At 41.3% G+C, this 17,619-nt stretch overlaps 1 protein-coding gene across 1 annotated transcript in view; it reads left to right on the forward strand.

Annotated features, from left to right (window-relative positions):
• Positions 1–17,619, forward strand: part of SIDT1 (SID1 transmembrane family member 1) — a 182,648-nt gene that overhangs the window by 144,863 nt on the left and 20,166 nt on the right. Inside the window, exons 16-21 of the mRNA XM_007958180.1 lie at positions 1,730–1,853; positions 2,064–2,181; positions 5,838–5,974; positions 6,990–7,098; positions 13,804–13,880; positions 15,889–15,935. Of these exons, the coding sequence (XP_007956371.1) occupies positions 1,730–1,853; positions 2,064–2,181; positions 5,838–5,974; positions 6,990–7,098; positions 13,804–13,880; positions 15,889–15,935 (612 nt within the window). The remainder of the gene's footprint in view (positions 1–1,729; positions 1,854–2,063; positions 2,182–5,837; positions 5,975–6,989; positions 7,099–13,803; positions 13,881–15,888; positions 15,936–17,619) is intronic.

Consider the following 17,619-nt stretch of genomic DNA (forward strand, 5'->3'; position numbering starts at 1 on the left):
AGAAAGGACTGGAGGGAGGCAACATGTCTGGCCTGGCAGTAATAGGCCTTGGGTTACTGCTGGTAACCCTGTCTTCCCTTTGTGGAATTAGAGGAGGTCAGAACATGTGGCCTCCTTGTCATTTTTGCAGGTTGGCAGACAGTGTTTCTACAAGTGTATTGATATGTTCTGTAAGAATTTCTGGGTATATATATAGAAGAGCTGACAAGAGACAAGGTTGTAGTCACTTCTTGGTCATAGCCAGCTACCCAGAGGGAGAGAATAGTTGGGCCTGTGGGCTCAGGACCATAGTCACAGCTCAATGGGCATAACATACTTCACAAAAACATTGTTCCACATCCTAGTTTGGAGTAGTAACTGGGATCTTAAAAGCTTGCAAGTGGCTATCTAGATGCAACGATGGGTTTCTCCTAGTTGAGAACAAAGAAGAATGAAGAAAACCAAAACTGCATGGAAACAATTAGTCCAAGTGACTGGTACACCATGTGATCCTCGGCCTATACGAGTATGAGACCAAAAGAACTAGATGGTACCCAGTTACCACTGTCAACCACTCAGAGGGGGATCTATGTAGGAGATCCTGGATAGAGTGGGAGAACAATGTGGAACAAAACTCAAAGTCATTAGAAAAAATAAAAAGGGACCAGGTTTACTGGTCTGATAGAACCTGGTAGGACCCCTGAAACTATGGCCTCTGCAAATGAACCCACTCCTGTGGCTTCAAGCCAACAAAAGACAGGCATATGAGCTGAATATTTACATTAGGTAGATACTCTCTTTGGAGAGATCAATCATGGGAGAATAGAAGGGCTGTGTATGCACAGGGAAATACCCCAGGGGAGCAGGAGTGCATGGGATGGAAGGACACAGGGAAGAGGTAACTATGGGGAGGAAGTGGGAGGGGAGCTGTTGCATTGTGGAAAATTATAGTCAATGTCATGAGGCAAAGCGTATGTGAGCTTCTGTATGGAAAGTGAATTTGCTCTGTAAACTTTCACCCAAGTCACAATAAATTTTTTTAAAAAAATTATTGCCACCATTTTTAGAGGGTATCTAAGTAGGCTTAGAAAAGCAAGGACCTGCTGAACACCCCAGCTGCTACTGCTGTTGGGAATCAACCACCAGCCTGCTCCCTTTAAGGCCAGGCCCTAGCCCCTAGAGCACAACCTTGCCTCTGAGGCCATTTCTTCTTGCCATGGAGAAATGGAAGGAACAGTACCTTGGGAGTCAGAAGCCTGGATGCTCACCCCAGAACTAAACCAGCCTCAGTTATCCTCAAAATTCATAGTTGTAGACTTGAGTATTGACACACAAAATGGGTACATCTGTAATAACTGACTCTCACAGTGTTACTGAAATACACGGCCAAATTTCCCATTTTTTGGAGCAGTTATCTTTCCCAGGATTCATACCAAGTCAGTACCATGGGGAGAGAAGAGGATTAGAGTGGGCATTGCTGCTGGTTTTAGGTGGGCATTAGGGAAATTGAGATCTGAGTGGGAACAGACACATTATCAAGACAGCAATGGGTTGGGAGTCTGCTGTTGTTGCTTTTGGTTTAAGCATCCTAACATGAAAGAATTGGATTAAAGTTGATTTCTGATGATGTCTCAATCCTGAAATCTTAGGAACAAGTTAGTGATGGAAAACACTAAATGCTGATTCACTTATTCTTGGAATCCCTTTTGATTACCTTGACTCTCTCATGGTTTCTCTCTCATCTCTATAGTGCCTTCAACAACATTCTCAGTAACCTGGGCCATGTGCTTCTGGGCTTCCTCTTCCTGCTGATAGTTTTACGGAGGGATCTTCTCCACCGAAGGGCCCTAGAAGCTAAAGACATCTTTGCAATGGTAAGGAGAGGTCAGGGTGGTTGGAGTTCGGAAGGTAGGAAGGATTATGGTTCCAAACAGGATCTGGAAAGGAGAGGGACATTGGTTTAATGTTATGATGATATACTATGGTATAATGAATCACATAAGGCCAAAAGAATAAACTTCCAGATTCTGTGGATATATCACTAATTAGTATCTTTGTATTAACCAACCTTTCTCCATTTTTAGGAGTACGGGATCCCCAAACACTTTGGTCTCTTCTATGCAATGGGCATTGCATTGATGATGGAAGGAGTACTCAGTGCTTGTTACCATGTCTGCCCTAATTACTCCAACTTCCAATTTGGTAATTAGAATTTATATCAACTACACTGATTTGAGTTATAGGAGTGCTATCCTAAGACCTTCCCAAAAGTGCCAAAGTCACACTTGGAAGAATGAAATGGCATTTCATGTATGATGAAGTGATCTGAAGGCACCACTCCATGGAGCATCATTTCCATAGGTTGTATCATTTTCCTCTCTGACTGCCTTTTAGACTAGAAAACACTCAACATTGAATGTTGATCTCACATCTAGAACTGATTGTTGACAGGGGGCTAAATATTAGGCAGCAAATCAGACAGAATGCCCCAACAGACATCTAGAAAGGTCCCTGTGTTAGACTGGGTTCTCTAGAGAAACAAAACCAGTAAAACTTAGAGAGAGAGAGAGAAAAAAAAAAAAATTTATCTTAGGAAAATGGCTCACACACTTACAGAAGCTGGCAAGTCCCAAGTTCTTGGATCAAACATCAAGCTGGAGACTTTTCCCGACTCACACAGTTACAGGGGTTGAGGAGCTCAAGGTTGGCAGGCAGTATACTGGCTGTTGACTCCAATGAATGATGAATCCAAGATCTCCAGGCCGAATGATGGATTGTTCACTCACAGACAGTTGTAGGCAGAATCCTGATCCACAGAAGAGTGTCTTTTTTCCTAGGATGTCCATAAATATACCGGAAGCAGACCATGCCCCTAGGGAAACTCCCTTTCAATGGATTGGCTGCTTAAAACATATATATCTGATCCCATCATTGGAACAACCCACATCACAATTGCTTAAACCACACAGAATTGTGGTCCAGCCAAGTTGACACAGCTGCAACTATCACAGTTCCTCTGCGCAAACCCAATTCAGATTGGATTAAATAATAATGTTATTAATCAGCTCACCATCTGGAAGCACACAGGTAGAAAGGACTTGTAGTTGGCTTAATCTAATGGCTCTGATTTCTCTGTAGTCCTTTTGGTTGTGCATGCCCTGTGTGTTGGTTTTCTCCTTGGGCTGTCTTCCCCCATGGTGACAAAAGTAACTGTTGCAGGTCCTGGCTTCATCTATTCACCCCACAATGTCCAGAGGAGAAGACAGGCAGGCTTCCAGGGAACTTACTTTGAAAGCAAGGAAACTTCTTTCCCAGATTCCCAGATAACTTCCCCTCATACCTCAGTGGCTTGAACAGTCGCAGCTCATTCCTGACCCATTTGGATCATGGTGGCAAAGGAAGCGAGATTATTTTGAACCAATCAGATCCAACTTTGGAGCCAAGGGTTAGGTTAGATTTCCTGAAGCAAATGTACTGAAAGAGTTGCATTTCTGAAATGGAAAGGGGGTAGATGTATAAATTAGCATTGGAGTGCTGTTAGGAAGAAAGAGAAGAACTGATGTTGGTAAGCAATTAACAATGACCTCCCAACTCAATGATAAGGATTTTTTTTTTCAAGGTTGTCTTTATGTTTGTGCCTTTGCTGTTAATCAAAACACCACAAAATTCCCTGCCATATTTAATCTTTTTATTATAAAACATTTTAATAGAGAAAAGTACAGAGAACAATATTATCCACCCTCAGTATGAACAAATGTCAACATTTTTTTATTGTTTGCCTTGAAAAAAAAAGTGACTGTTGCATTAGTTGATCCTGACTCCTAGTGACCCTGTGTGTGTCAGAGTAGAACTGTGATCCACAGGGTTTTCAGGGGCTGGTTTTTTGTAAGGAGATCACTAGGCTTTCCTCCTGAGCTACCTGGGGGTGGACTTGAATGTCTAACCCTTTGATTATCAGCTGAGCGTCTTGACCGTTTGCACCACCCAGAAACTCCATGTTTCCCTTAGATCTACTTTTTAAAAAATGAAACATTGCGATAAAGTTGAGGTTTAGTTGGTTCTTTAAAGGAGCACATTCCTCACAGGTGATATTGCTTATTTTATAGCTGCTATATAGCTGCAAGGAGACCTCCAGGAGTGGCTTCAATTCCAAGTTAAAAGGGTATCTTATGGGGATAATTCTCAGGGGTTTCTCTAGTGTAGTAAGTCTGGTCTTTCTTAGGAACTTGTGTTTTGCTCTACATTTTTCTTCCATTCTATCCACTGATTGCTGGTCAAAATGATCAGTAGAGATAGCCAGGCACCCTCTAGTTCTTCTGGTTGCAGGCTAGAAGAGGCCATGGTTCTTGTGGGCCATTAGTTAACACATTCATTTTTAAGGATTGTCATACTGTACAATAAAAATATACCACATTTATCTACTCCTCTACTGAACAACATTTAGATGTTGCAAATTTTTGCTGTTAGAGACAGACCTGCAAGCAACATCCCTGTATCTGTCTCTTTGTGCAGATGTGAGAGAATTTTGGGGTCACCTTATTTGTATATCTTTAATTTTGCCAAAAATTGCCAAATTGTTCTCCAGAACATTAATTCCCATCTTAGTCTTAATTCCCACTCCCACTAGCTACGTGAGAGTTCTCATTTCCCCACATCATCACTAACACTTGTTATTTTCAGACATTTAAATTTTTTGCTGTATTTTGAGTAATAAGGATGTCTTAGTTATCTCATGCTGCCATGAAAAAATATATATATCCAACAAATACAGTGGCTTTAAAGAACAGATACTCATTCTCTCACAGTTCTGGAGGCCAAAGGTCAGGATCTTCTTGGCCCTGCTGATTCTTTCTGTGGGTCTTTCTACTAGTTGCTGGTGACCGCTGGCAATCCTTGACATTCCTTTGCTGCTTATAGATGCAACTATTGCATCTCCCTAGTGTGTGGGTCTGGGTCTGTTCTGCTTTTTTATAAGATAGCACTCAGAAGGGATTAGGTTTAGAATCTACCCTACTCTGGTATGGCCTTATTAACACAACAAAAGAAAATCTATCTTTCCAAACAGGGTCATATTTACAGATACAGCAGTTAGGACTTCATAACATTACTTTCTGGGGAATTCAATTCAATTCATAATAGTGAGACATTGCATTGTTGTATTACTTCTCATTTACTTAAGTCTAATGCAGTAGAGGGAGCTCTGGTAGCATAGAGCCTAAGGCACTTGACTGCTAACCAGAAGGCTGGCGGTTCAAACCCACCAGCCACTCCTTGGAAGGAAGGTTGGGCACTCTACTTCCGTAGTGATACCGCCTCAGAAACCCAAGGAGGGGTCGCTATGAGTCGGGTCCGACTCGACAGCACATAACAACAATAATAACAACAATGCAGTAGATTCATATTTAATTTCTAACTATTTTCCATTTCTAGACTATAAAACCATATAGATGAGTAATCAATGTGGGCCTATTTCAGGGTGCTTAGAATGGCCTCCTATGTCTACCTAGAACTTTTTATTGTCACATTGCCTAAAATTTCACCATCAGAGTTTCTTAATTATTGTTGTTAAACAAATAGAGATTATCAACTACTTGATATCATGTTATCAGATATTTTTCTTCTATGAGCCAATAAAAGTCTTGAAGGGGATTAGAAGTGGATAGAGTACAGGGGTGGGAGATCCTGCCTAGACAATGTGCCTGGGGAGGCTGACACGTGGGAGGTCTCCACACAATCTGAGAGAAACAGATATTCCATGGACTAGAGTGAGGGGATATTCAAAGGCTGAAGAGAAATCTAAAAAGTATAATTCTGCCTGTCAGTTTCTGAGTCCTGACTGGGCCCCTCTGCTTCCACAGACACCTCCTTCATGTACATGATCGCCGGCCTCTGCATGCTGAAGCTGTACCAGACCCGCCACCCAGACATCAACGCCAGCGCCTACTCTGCCTATGCCTCCTTTGCTATGGTCATCATGCTCACTGTCCTTGGAGTGGTGCGTCCCTCTCCACCCGTCTTAGTCTGACTTTCCAAAGGACCCTGTTGGGAAGTTTCTTTTGTTTGTTAGACCTCAAGTGTACTGCTTTGGATTAATCATAATCCTTGCTTTATTACTATTGACATTAGTCCATTCATAGCACACTTTTATTAGTTATTTAGCTAGTCATTTTTTATAATGTAATAATAATAATAATAAAAAACTCACTGCCTTCAAGTGTATCCAATTCATAGCAACCTCTCCTTGGTTTCTGAGGTAATATCTGTACAGAAGTAGGTTGCCCCGTCTTCCTTCTGAGGAGTGGCTGGTGGGGTTGAATCAGCAGTCAAATGCCTTAGGTAGCTATAATACGACCACTCTCCTTTTAATATAAATCTAGGACCTGACTCATGTGAAGTTGGGATGATGTTGTTGTTGTTGAGGTTGGGATAGAGATGTACAAACTGATTGGGGAGCCTGATTTCAAAAAGTCACTGTCTAAATGTGCTTTCTAAATGTGCATGAGCAACATGTTGGTTGTCTGCAGTTATTTGAAGTGCATTAACCCCAACTTGAAGGGGGTCTGGTAGCATAGTGACTAAGGCATATGACTGCTAACCAGAAGGTTCATGGTTCAAACCCACCAGCCACTCTGCGGAAACAAGACTGGGCAATCTACTTCTAAGATGTACCACCTTGGAAACCCAATGGGGTTCACTATGAGTCACAATCGACTTGATGGCAGTGGGTTTTTTTTTAACCCCAACTTTGAATCTGTTTCCCCTTGTTTCATTCAGTTGCCTCACCCATTTCTTCCCTTTTCCATCTTCATTTGGCCAGGAACCCTCAGGCAGTAGCCATTCCTCTCCCTGCCCTTGATGCAGTATGATCATTGTGAGTTCAGAGAAGGGGAAAAAACAAAACCTCACACAGCTCAGTTTTTGATTCCTCATCATCCATGACAGATAGAAGGATTTTAGAGAGTTCTTTGGGAAAAACCTTGAGTGAAGGTAACTTCCATCATTATTCCTAGGTTTTTGGGAAAAATGACATGTGGTTCTGGGTCATCTTCTCTGCAATCCATATTCTGGCTTCTCTGGCCCTCAGCACACAGATCTACTACATGGGCCGTTTCAAGATAGGTAAGTCATCTGTTACTCTATAATAAATACACTGATTATTTTCCCCTGAGGCAACAGGCATCATCTTCACTTATTCTAAGTGAAAACACATCATGAATACACATATCATGAATATTATTAATTCTGGGCTATGTTTAACAGTATATATTATTTCCAAGAGTTTCCTCTCCCTTACAGGACTATAATAAGCTATTACCACCAGTTTTATTTTCAAGAGACACTAAACTTGCTAGACTTCAGAGCTGAGGCACAGCTTCTAGTCCCAAATGCTTTGCAATCCACCAGGTTTTGAACGTGCATTTGCAAATCAAAGCAACAATGAGATATCATCTCACCCCAGCAATAATAGCAAAGTTCAACAAGACAGAAAACAACAAATGCTGACGAGGTTGTAGAAAGATTGGAACTTTCAAACACTGCTAGTGGGACTGCAAAATGGTTCAACCATTGTGGAAAATGGTATGGTATTTCCTTAAAAAGCTGAAAATAGAAATACCATTTGAGCCAGCAATTCCATTACTAGGAATATATCCTAAAGGTGACAGACAGGACATGGACAGGCATATGCACACCCATGTTCATCATGGCACAATTCACTATAGCAAAGAGATGGAAGCAACCTAAATGTCCATCAATAGATTAATGGATAACCAAATTATGGTACATTCACATAATGGAATACTATGCTACATTAAAGAACAATGAAGGATACACAAATCATCTGACAACATGGATGAGCCTGGAGGACATTATGCTGAGTGAAATCAGTCAATCACAGAAGGACAAGTACTGTATGAGCCCATTACTGTAAAAAGTCAAGGAAAGGTTTATTTAGGGAAGTTCTCACTTTGTAGGTTACTGGGGATGGGAGGGAAGAGGAGGGAAAATTTCGGACTACTTGGTGTCACATGTTGATTTGGGTAAGGGCAGGGATGGTATGGAAAGTGTCTGTGACCAGCATGATGACACTGGGGAAAGGGAGAACACCAAATCATGCACATAAGATAAAGACAGTAGAGACAAATACTAGTATGTGCGCAATACTGCATTACCACTAACACCAAACACCAGGCTACATATAAATGCATAAACAACTGAGATCAGGTGGGGGTCAGCAAACAGGAATGTACCCTAGACCAAGGATAGACTTAGCTGAAGATAATCTTACATAGCTATGAGGAGACAAGTGATACAAAATTAGTCATACTTATTACAGAAACAACAGAAAACAAAGTTGGAGTAACCTCTCAGAGACAACCAAACACTTTGGAAGAGAGAAGCACCAGGCCTGCCGACTTGGGGCCATGGTATTGGGGGACACCAAGCTCAATTAGCACAACATAGTACATAAACATCTTGTCCCATGACCTACTTTGGTGAGTAGGAACTGGGGTCTTAAAACCTTTCTAGTGGTCATCTAAGATGCAACTATTGGTCTCCTCTCATCTGAAGCAAAAAAGAGTAAAGAAATTCAAAGGTATTTGCAAACAATTAGACCAAGGATATGATGGACTTTGAGACCAGAAGAACTAGGTGCCCAGCTACCGATGCCAACCACTTGAGAAGGGATCAAAACTGGAGATCCTGGATAGAGTGGGAGGAAAAATATGGAACAAAACTCAAAAACACAAAAGTGACCAGAATTACTGGTCAGATGGAACCTAGTGGGGCCCCTAAGACTATGGCCCCAGTATACCCTTCAGGCCTGGCATTGGACTCACTCCTAAGGATCGCCTCTCAGCCCAACAGTAGAAAGACTTACATGCAGAATACCCAACCCAGGGAGATGCACCCACCTACTCAGACCCCTTACAGCAATAGGCTATGAGGCACCAGAGGGGCAGCATTCACATGGAGGGAAAGCTGGACAGAGAGGAGTGCATAGTTAAGAAGGGCACGGGGGCGGGGGGGGGGGTGTCACAAGGATGGAAGGGGAGGAGAGTGTATTATGGTCAGGGATGGTAACTGGGGTGTGAAATGAAATGTACACAAACTCTTGAATGTAAAACAAATTTTGCAAATTTGCACCCAAAGCACAATTAAAAAAAAAAAAAAAAAAAAACTTAACTCACCTCCAAGGCTCAGCTTTCAACTAAATAATGGAATGATGGACAGGCCTATAAGGTGAACAATAATACCAGGGAAATATGCACTCCTTAGACCAATCAACCACAGAAGATCAAAAGGAAAGCATTTGCCCTGGGATAAAGTTCAGAAGAAGGTAGGAAGGGATAAGAAAGAAGGAGGACTGGAAACAGTAAATGCAGAGAGGAAATAGGAAGCGTGTTGTTACATTGTGAACATTGCCACCAGAGTCACAAAACAAAATGAGTATGAACTGTTGAATGGAAAACCAATTTGCTTGGTAAACTTACGCAAATCACAATGAAAAGTTAAAAAAAAAAAGAGTGAATTTGGAGAATGGTATGATTACTCATACCACTTGTTCCTCCTAGAGAAATATTTTTCAGTTTGCGGCATTTAAAAAGACCATTTCTCTAGTTATGGTAAATAGTTACCAAGAATAGATTACACATTATTTCCAAATTCTGGAACTGGAATTTTGTGTGACCAACTTGTCAATCATAGAGTCAGCACACCTGCTGAACTCCCTGTGACAAGGTGAACTTCTCAGCAGTGAGTGTTCTGGAGAAATCAGCCTGTGATCTGCTGTTCATAGGGCACTGCACAGAGGAGCAGGTTCAAGTTGTTTTGAAGCATTTAAATTTCACAAATCATTTTGAAGTCCAGGAGGTCAGATTTACATATATTGTCTTACATTTTTCAGAACAAATCATAACATATAAAGGTAGGTCCACCTCTGATATTTGAAAGACCCAGAGTAAGAGTACAAAGGGTGTTCCACATACTATGTGTCTAAAAATTTTATAGAGCAACTAAAAAAACCATTAAATATGTTAAATAAACCAATAAAGATAAAGTGGTAAATAATATATCTTCATTACAACCTAGAAGACCAAGTTTAAATTCAAAATTCTCAGTTCCTCAGAAGAACACTCCAGAACATGGTTGTGCAGGAAAGCTGGTCCCCAGCCTTGATCCTGGCTTGGTGCCCCACCCACTCTATCTTGCATCATAAGGGTTCTCACAGGTATGCATATGAGCTCTCTCACCCAACATCTGATATCCATCCTCTTGCACAAAAAGCTGCCTCCTGGTCATTCCTTACAGGTAGAGGTGCACACGCTAGTGGTGCTATGTGCCCTTGGGAGGAGAGGCCAGGGAAGGGGTCTTTGCAGACCCTGAGAGTAGGCTTAAATCTGGGCTGGGGATTCTGAGGTCCAGGAACTCAGAACGTGGTCTAAAAGAGGAAGGACACAAGTTCCAGTTGCATAGTCTCAGCCCTGCAGTCTTCTCACTTAATGGGGAATGACAGCATTCTAAAATATGGGGGTTCCTCTTGCCCAGGTCTAAGGGAGATTCTGCATAAACAAATGGCTTTAAGGCTAGAAGATCAAATAAAACAATTTCTCATTTTCAAATTTAGTTTTCCCTTTTGCCCTTAGTAGATTTGCTTTTGATGTTAACATAGACAGTTCATCTCCAAATACCCCAGTGAAAGCATCATTAGCCAGTCGTACAGAATATTTGATACAGTGATGTGGACATATCCCAACCTCCACTTCACTTGAAGGTGAGTGAAGTCATACAAACTAAAATCCTTGGTTCTCTCACAATTGAGGAAAAAAAATAAAAACTGAATACAGATATATACAATGCTAATAATGACTAATACATGGAGGAGCTTTTAATATATTTATACCACCTTTTCTTCATGTAGTTTTACAAAACTAAATTAGCTTACCTGTTAAGAAAGGAGGAATGTGACATATTGTGACCATGTTTGTCAGGATTCAAACAGGAAAAATGTCACATCCAAAGATGTCAAGGAGAATTTGTATACAAAGGCAATGCTTATAAAGGCAATGCTTATAAAGGCATGGCCAGTGTAGCGGAGAAACAAAGGTGTACTGCAAAACCTGGGGTTGGTAGCACTAAAGCTTCTGCCATTTGTAATGAACAGGGAGGAAGTAGTTAACAAAATATGGAAGGAGAGTCCTGAAAACAGAGTCACACTGAAAGGATCAATGACCTTTGGTTGACAGACATAGCCAGCCCAAGACAACCTCATAGGGAAGGCCAAAACCAAAAACCAAACTCACTGCCATCGAGTCAGATCCGACTCATAGCGATCCCTCTTTGGGTTTCCAAGGCAGTATCACTACGGAAGTAGATTGCCCAACCTTCCTTCTGAGGAGTGGCTGGTGAGTTTGAACCACCAAGCTTCTGGTTAGCAGTCAAATGCCTTAGGCACTACTCCACCAGAGCGCCAGGGAGATAAATACTCTGAGATCACTGTTCTCCCCACTGTCCCTCCAGTTATGCTGGGGTTCCCCATTGTCAAGTTCAAGGGGAAAAGTGGATAAGGGAACTCCCTTATATAATCCATACAAGTCAATCTCCCAAGGCATGATGCAGAAAGAGAACCATGGAGGGACAGCATGCATTTTAACTGGTTATTTTCAATTTCTCTACCCAAGAAGTCTTCCCAGGTGGCTAAAACTTTACCAGAACCAAAAGGAAAACTCACTATTTAATTGTGACAATGACTGCAACTAAATTTACTCTAAAGGCAGGTATTTTGATTTGTGGAAAATGGCGCAGGCAATGCCAACCACCTTGCCCATTTCTTAAGCTGCCTTCGCTTTTTCAACTCACACGAGCCTTTCTCAGTGACCTTCAGGATATACATAAAAGCAAAAGTGGACACGAAGAACAGCAGTGATGTGGCAGAACTTAGATAAGTAGGACAGAAAATTATATAGCTAGTGCCCAGATCGCAACATTTCCCTTCCCTCACCATCACCAATTAAAAAGCCCATTGCCAGGAAGTTGATTCTGATTCATGATGATCCCATGTGTCTCAAAATAGAACTGTACTACATAGAGTTTTCAATGGCTGATTTTTCAGGAGGAGATCATCAGACCTTTCTTCTGAGGCACCTCTGGGTGGACTGAAACTGCCCACTATTTGGTTAGCAGCTGAGCACATTATCCATTTGCACACCCAGGACCCCAGGAAGGACTGCATGAACTTCTCATGAGAGAAGACAGATGATAGTTTGCAAGTAGTGACAAAAGTGGGGAGTAAGAGACAATTTTTGATTCATTCTTGAAGAGCAGACAATGGTTTGCCCTCAACTGCTAACTGAAAGGTTAGTAGTTCAAATCCACCCAGCAGTACCATAGAAGAAAGAACTGGTGCTCTGCTTCCATTAAGATTACAGCCCAGAAATCTCTATGAAGGAATTCTACTCTGTACTACACGGGGTCTCCATGGGTCAGAGTCACCTCAACAACAACTAACAACACATCTCTGAATGTTTTGAGGCAGCCAAAAAGATTCTGTGTTCTCTTTGATGAACAAACTTTATAATCAGAAAACAAAATTAAAGTTATCTGTTTTAGGAAAAATACAAAATGATGAGTCAATTTACCTGTTTGGTTGCCATCTTACAATTTTTTTTTTTTTTTTTTTCTCATTTCTTCTCTGCTTCCCACTGATTCAGACGTGTCTGACACAGGTAATTTCATCTACCTTTTTTAGGGCTTTGTTGTTTTTGATTTTTCAGTGTCACCAAACTGGTTGTCCTGCCTCTCAGTAAACACTCTTCTTCCAGATGGATAGGCTTGGTGGGAGGGAACAGCCGAGAGGCTCCGAGGCGAGGATGCATTCCAACTCAGCCTACACTACATCTCTTCTGGGTGATCATGAGGACAGAGCATCCATTTGAACATCCCTCCATCCTTCCTCCCCTAGCATAGCCTATTGACCAGTCATTAAATGGACCCCAGGGGAAGCCTAGAAGAGGGGTAGCAGTAACAAAACAAGGGCTGTCATCCACGGTCACTGAGATATTTGTTTCAGGCAGAACTGGCCTTGCATTTGCTATTTCCAGTACGGATGGTTCACAGAAAGCCAGCCCCAGTCTAGACCCCGAGTCTGTTTATACAGCAATTCTAACATGCACACTCGCTGCTTTTCACACCATCTTTTGAGGGATTTGGGGAAGTTCTCACCATATATTTAAAAGAAATCTTCCCTGTCTTTTTCTTCTTCATCTTAACTGGCAATCCTTTGATTATCATTCCAGTATAGGTCTAGGCTTTCCAAACATGCTTAGAAGAACTCAATATCCCTTAGTTCAATTCTTACAAACATAACTACATTGAAATATATAAACTAGAACTTCTTCAAGCTAAGATTTCCCATCCTCTAGGGAGATGGATTTGAAAGGATCAATAACATCTCTGCTGCAAAAGAAACATCACCAGGGTAAACCTGAAACAAACGTGTTTTGCTGAAGGAGACAGGTTTATAAGGGTCATCCAACCAATCATATTATTCATGAACACTTGTCCATTTCACTTGTTTTTCTGTATGGATATGGCACACCATATCACCATGCCATGGATGGGACACAACCTCTATAACAGATAGCACAGGTGGCTGTGGGTGCCATGTTTTAAAGCAAACCTTTATTGCTCACCTATTAGGTGCCAAGCACCATTTCAATGAGATGAAGATAACAGCATCCCTGCTCCCAAAATCTTGAGCCATCTTGGAGTATTTTGTGTTATCTCTTACTAAGCTTTCTTACTATGCAATTGTGTCGTCAGCAGATTTGGGAGTTTTCCGGAGGGCTGCGATGGTGGTATACACGGACTGTATTCAGCAGTGTAGCCGGCCTCTGTACATGGTATGTGGATGTGCTGTGTTTCATGGCCTTCTCCAAGAGAGTCGGGCACCAGCAGGAGGGACAGGCTTAGGGCAGCCACTCAAGACTCCCAAAATGAAGAGAGCTAGATGGTTCAGGGTGGCTGAGGGTCAGTTAGTGGGAGAAGAGACATGTGGCTTAGTCATGGAAGTCTAGCTAGGATCCCATTTTTATGAATGAAATATTTATTAGTATGTGAAGAAGAGAAAAAGTACATACGTAAAACTGTTGAAAAATAGTCATTGCTATGCAGGAGAATCTAGACAGGTGCCTTGAAAATAATTATCCACATAGGTACACTTCTGAAAGTGCAAGGGGCACTATTAGCAATTATCCAAGACAGCAAGTAGGAACCAGACTGTCACAGGAAAACTGGGACATGTGGTCACTCCTGTCACTTTCATTAGGATCTTTTACTTTCCACGTTATACATTTCTGTCTTGTTTAATTTTTATAATGAGCAAGATTTTTTTTCAAATTGTGGTTATTGCTTGATAGCAGAAACACACTTTAAAAAGTTCTTCTTCGTACTTTTGAGCTTATTATGCATTTTCTACACTGAGCAGAGGGATCAGGGCAGTGGTCCCAGCTGTGTCTTATTCACTGGCCTTTGTCCTTGAGAAGGCACCTTTCTTCCTCTGAGCCCATTGCCCCACCATTGCACAGTGCTGCAGTGAGAATTTGTGATGCTGTTTGGGTCTGAAACACAGACCTCACTAAGCACCTGCTAAAGATGGAACAAACAGGTAAGCAGTTGACTGCTAACCAAAAGGTGGACAGTTTGAACTCACCCAGCAGCTACATGGGAAAAAGACCTGGCGATCTACTTCCATTAAGATGACAGCAAAAGAAACCCTATTGGCAGCTCTACTCTGTCACATAAGGTCACTATGAGTCAAAGTCAATTTGACAGCATCAAAAACAATAGTTTATAGTCAGAAATATCTTTCCATAAAGGAAAATAGGATTCTTTTAGCCCTCTAGAACTTGGGCCTAAGCTGTAAGCACTAAAAACTCAGAAAGTTGAGACTGGAGGGTTTATTCAGGTGAGAATCAAAAAAACCATTTGGACCTCTGACTCTTTTGAGAGATAAGCATCTCCTAACTGTGAAACATGAGGAGCAATTAGTTTTTTAAAAAATGAAGATATTTCCTCCAAATCGGATGGATATCCAGAAAAAAACAGAGAATCCCTGCTTTTAAATAGGAGATGAGCGGCCACATGAATTGAAATACAATCAGATAGTGCTAAAAGTTCTAAGTAGTATGCAAAGGAGAAGGACTGAGTTGTGACTAAGTATCTGTCACAGTGATTATCCTTTGTTGTTGTCAGTTGCCATGGAGTCAATTCTGACTCATCATGATCCACTGCCAATCTTTCAGTTAATAGTCAAGAACTTAACCATTTGTACCACCCAGGGACTCCTAATTGTCCTTTAAGATGGAGGTTTTCTCTATATTTTCTCCTCTTCCCAATAACTTTAATGATAAGATGACATGTAGAGACAAGGAGTCTGGCAACTTCAGGGCCTCCTTGGAGCCAGAATAATGGCCAGGAAACTAACTCCCTACAGGTAGGGCCCAAGGCCTGGAAGCAATAGAGCCTACCAAGTAGCATATAATAGGAAAACAGTCCTGATTACAGAAACCAGAAGCAGAATTCTTTGAACTACTATGTAACTGGCACACACACCAACTTCAGCACCTGTCAGCGTGGGCCCCAGTTGTGAGCTTCCCAAAGCACTGGTGGAAAACAGCCAGAGCCCTGCTTTGTGACCATGTGGTCTTTTAGTGGGATACAGTCACATCTGTGTGTCTGGACATTTAATCCATTTAGAGGATTAGTTTCCAGCCATAGGCATAGCTCTCTGAACCATAGAAAATTGTCTTTCACCAAGACTGCCATGTTCCTGTGGTTGATGCCATGCCTCTAGAGCATGGGTTTTAAACACAATGTGTTCAGCCTCTCATTTTCTTTCCTCCTTTCCAGGATAGAATGGTGCTGCTCATTGTTGGGAATCTGGTTAACTGGTCCTTGTAAGTAGTCTCAGAAAAACACATTATTCTCCTTATTCGTATCTGTGACACTGTGGGTCAGCTTTCCTTGATTGCCATTTTTACAGAGAAATATGAAATTAAGGAGAGAGTAAGACTATGCTTGAAAGAAAGGCACTTTTCCTCTTGCAAAGAAAATGCTAGAAAGCTTTTCTATACCAATACTGGCCTCTCTTAAAGTATTGGTCCATTGAGTAGTTCATTTGCTCAACAAGATAAAATCAGAACTTGTATATCTATATAGATAGATATGGATGTATATATAGATACATAGATATAGAAATATAGAGAGATTGTGCCAACAGTTCCAAAAATACAGCATGCTTTTAAACTCTTTTGTAAAATTTTACATAGTAGCTACTCCGTAGACATTCTTTTTTGTAGAAAAATTTCTTTCTCACTGTGTGTGTGTGAGAGAGAGCAAGTATCTACTATTTTTTCTCTCCCTATAATTCTGTTTCTTCCTATTCCACCTATATCATTTGTCTTCCTCTTTTTATCCTTCATCATCTCCTTGGCCTTTTTGTCTCCAAAGAAAACAAAAAACCAAACGCACTGTCATTGAGTCGGATCCGACTCATAGTGACCCTTCCTGGGGTTTCCGAGGTGGTGGCACTACAAAAATAGCTTGCCCAATCTTCCCTCCGAGGAGTGGCTGGTGGGATTAATTAATACTGCCAGCTTTCTGGTTAGCAGTCAAATGCCTTAGGCACTATGCCACCAGAGCCTCCAGTGGCCTGAAAATAGAAAGTCATAAAGACTTGAATCTAATTTAAAAGCCATATGTTTCTGGAAGAAACTTCCCATAATATTGTCACCACAGGGATTACCTATGAGTAAAATCCATAGTTATAAATTCCTGTCTCCTTTACTTGGGGGGCAAGTCAAGATGAGGAGATTCTTGGAGAGTGGTCACCTACATTGTTTCCTTGACCCCACTTTTAGGGATGGATTTCACAATCCTTGTGACTCTCTAAGACTGGGAGCTGGTGTGAGAAAAAGGATCAACCTCTTAATAGTGAGCAACTGATGACTGTGACCCTGTGGGCTCAGAAACCTGGCTTGTTTCTGCCTCTCCCATGCAAACCCAAACCCACAATCAGCTTACAAGACAAAGTGAATGGCCTCTGTTTTCTTAAACAGACAGAAAATCTAAGGGACACTTAGGCCTATGGAGATGAATGAGGTGTAATGGCATGCTAATGCTGTAATTATCTGGTAGAAGTTACCACCATAGTTGATATCTCTTTATGCTCAGTTTGTCCTGGACAAGACATTGAGTGATTTGATGCAAATCTAGCTTGTTACATAAAAAAGAATTACTCTCAAATGGTTTCAAAGAAAAATGTTGTGTGGTTGGTATAAACAGTTAACATGCTTGGCTGCTAACCAAAGAGTTGGTGGCATCTTGGAAAAAAAGCCTAGTGATCTACCTCTGAAAAACTCAACAATTAAAAACTCTATGGAGCACAGTTACACTCTAACACACATGAGGTCACTATGAATTAATACCAACTTACAGTTGTCTGTGTGTGTGTTTACACAGAGGGAGAAAGAGAAGAGAGAATGACAAAGCAAATGTGGGAATATCCTAATAACTGGTGAATCTAAGTGAAGAATATACAACAGTTTCTTGTACTATTCTTGCAGATTTTTTTTTTTTTTT

Source organism: Orycteropus afer, unplaced genomic scaffold, assembly GCF_000298275.1.
Source record: "Orycteropus afer afer isolate SDZICR_OR568_19922 unplaced genomic scaffold, OryAfe1.0 scaffold00862, whole genome shotgun sequence".
Classification (NCBI taxonomy): Eukaryota; Metazoa; Chordata; class Mammalia; order Tubulidentata; family Orycteropodidae; genus Orycteropus; species Orycteropus afer.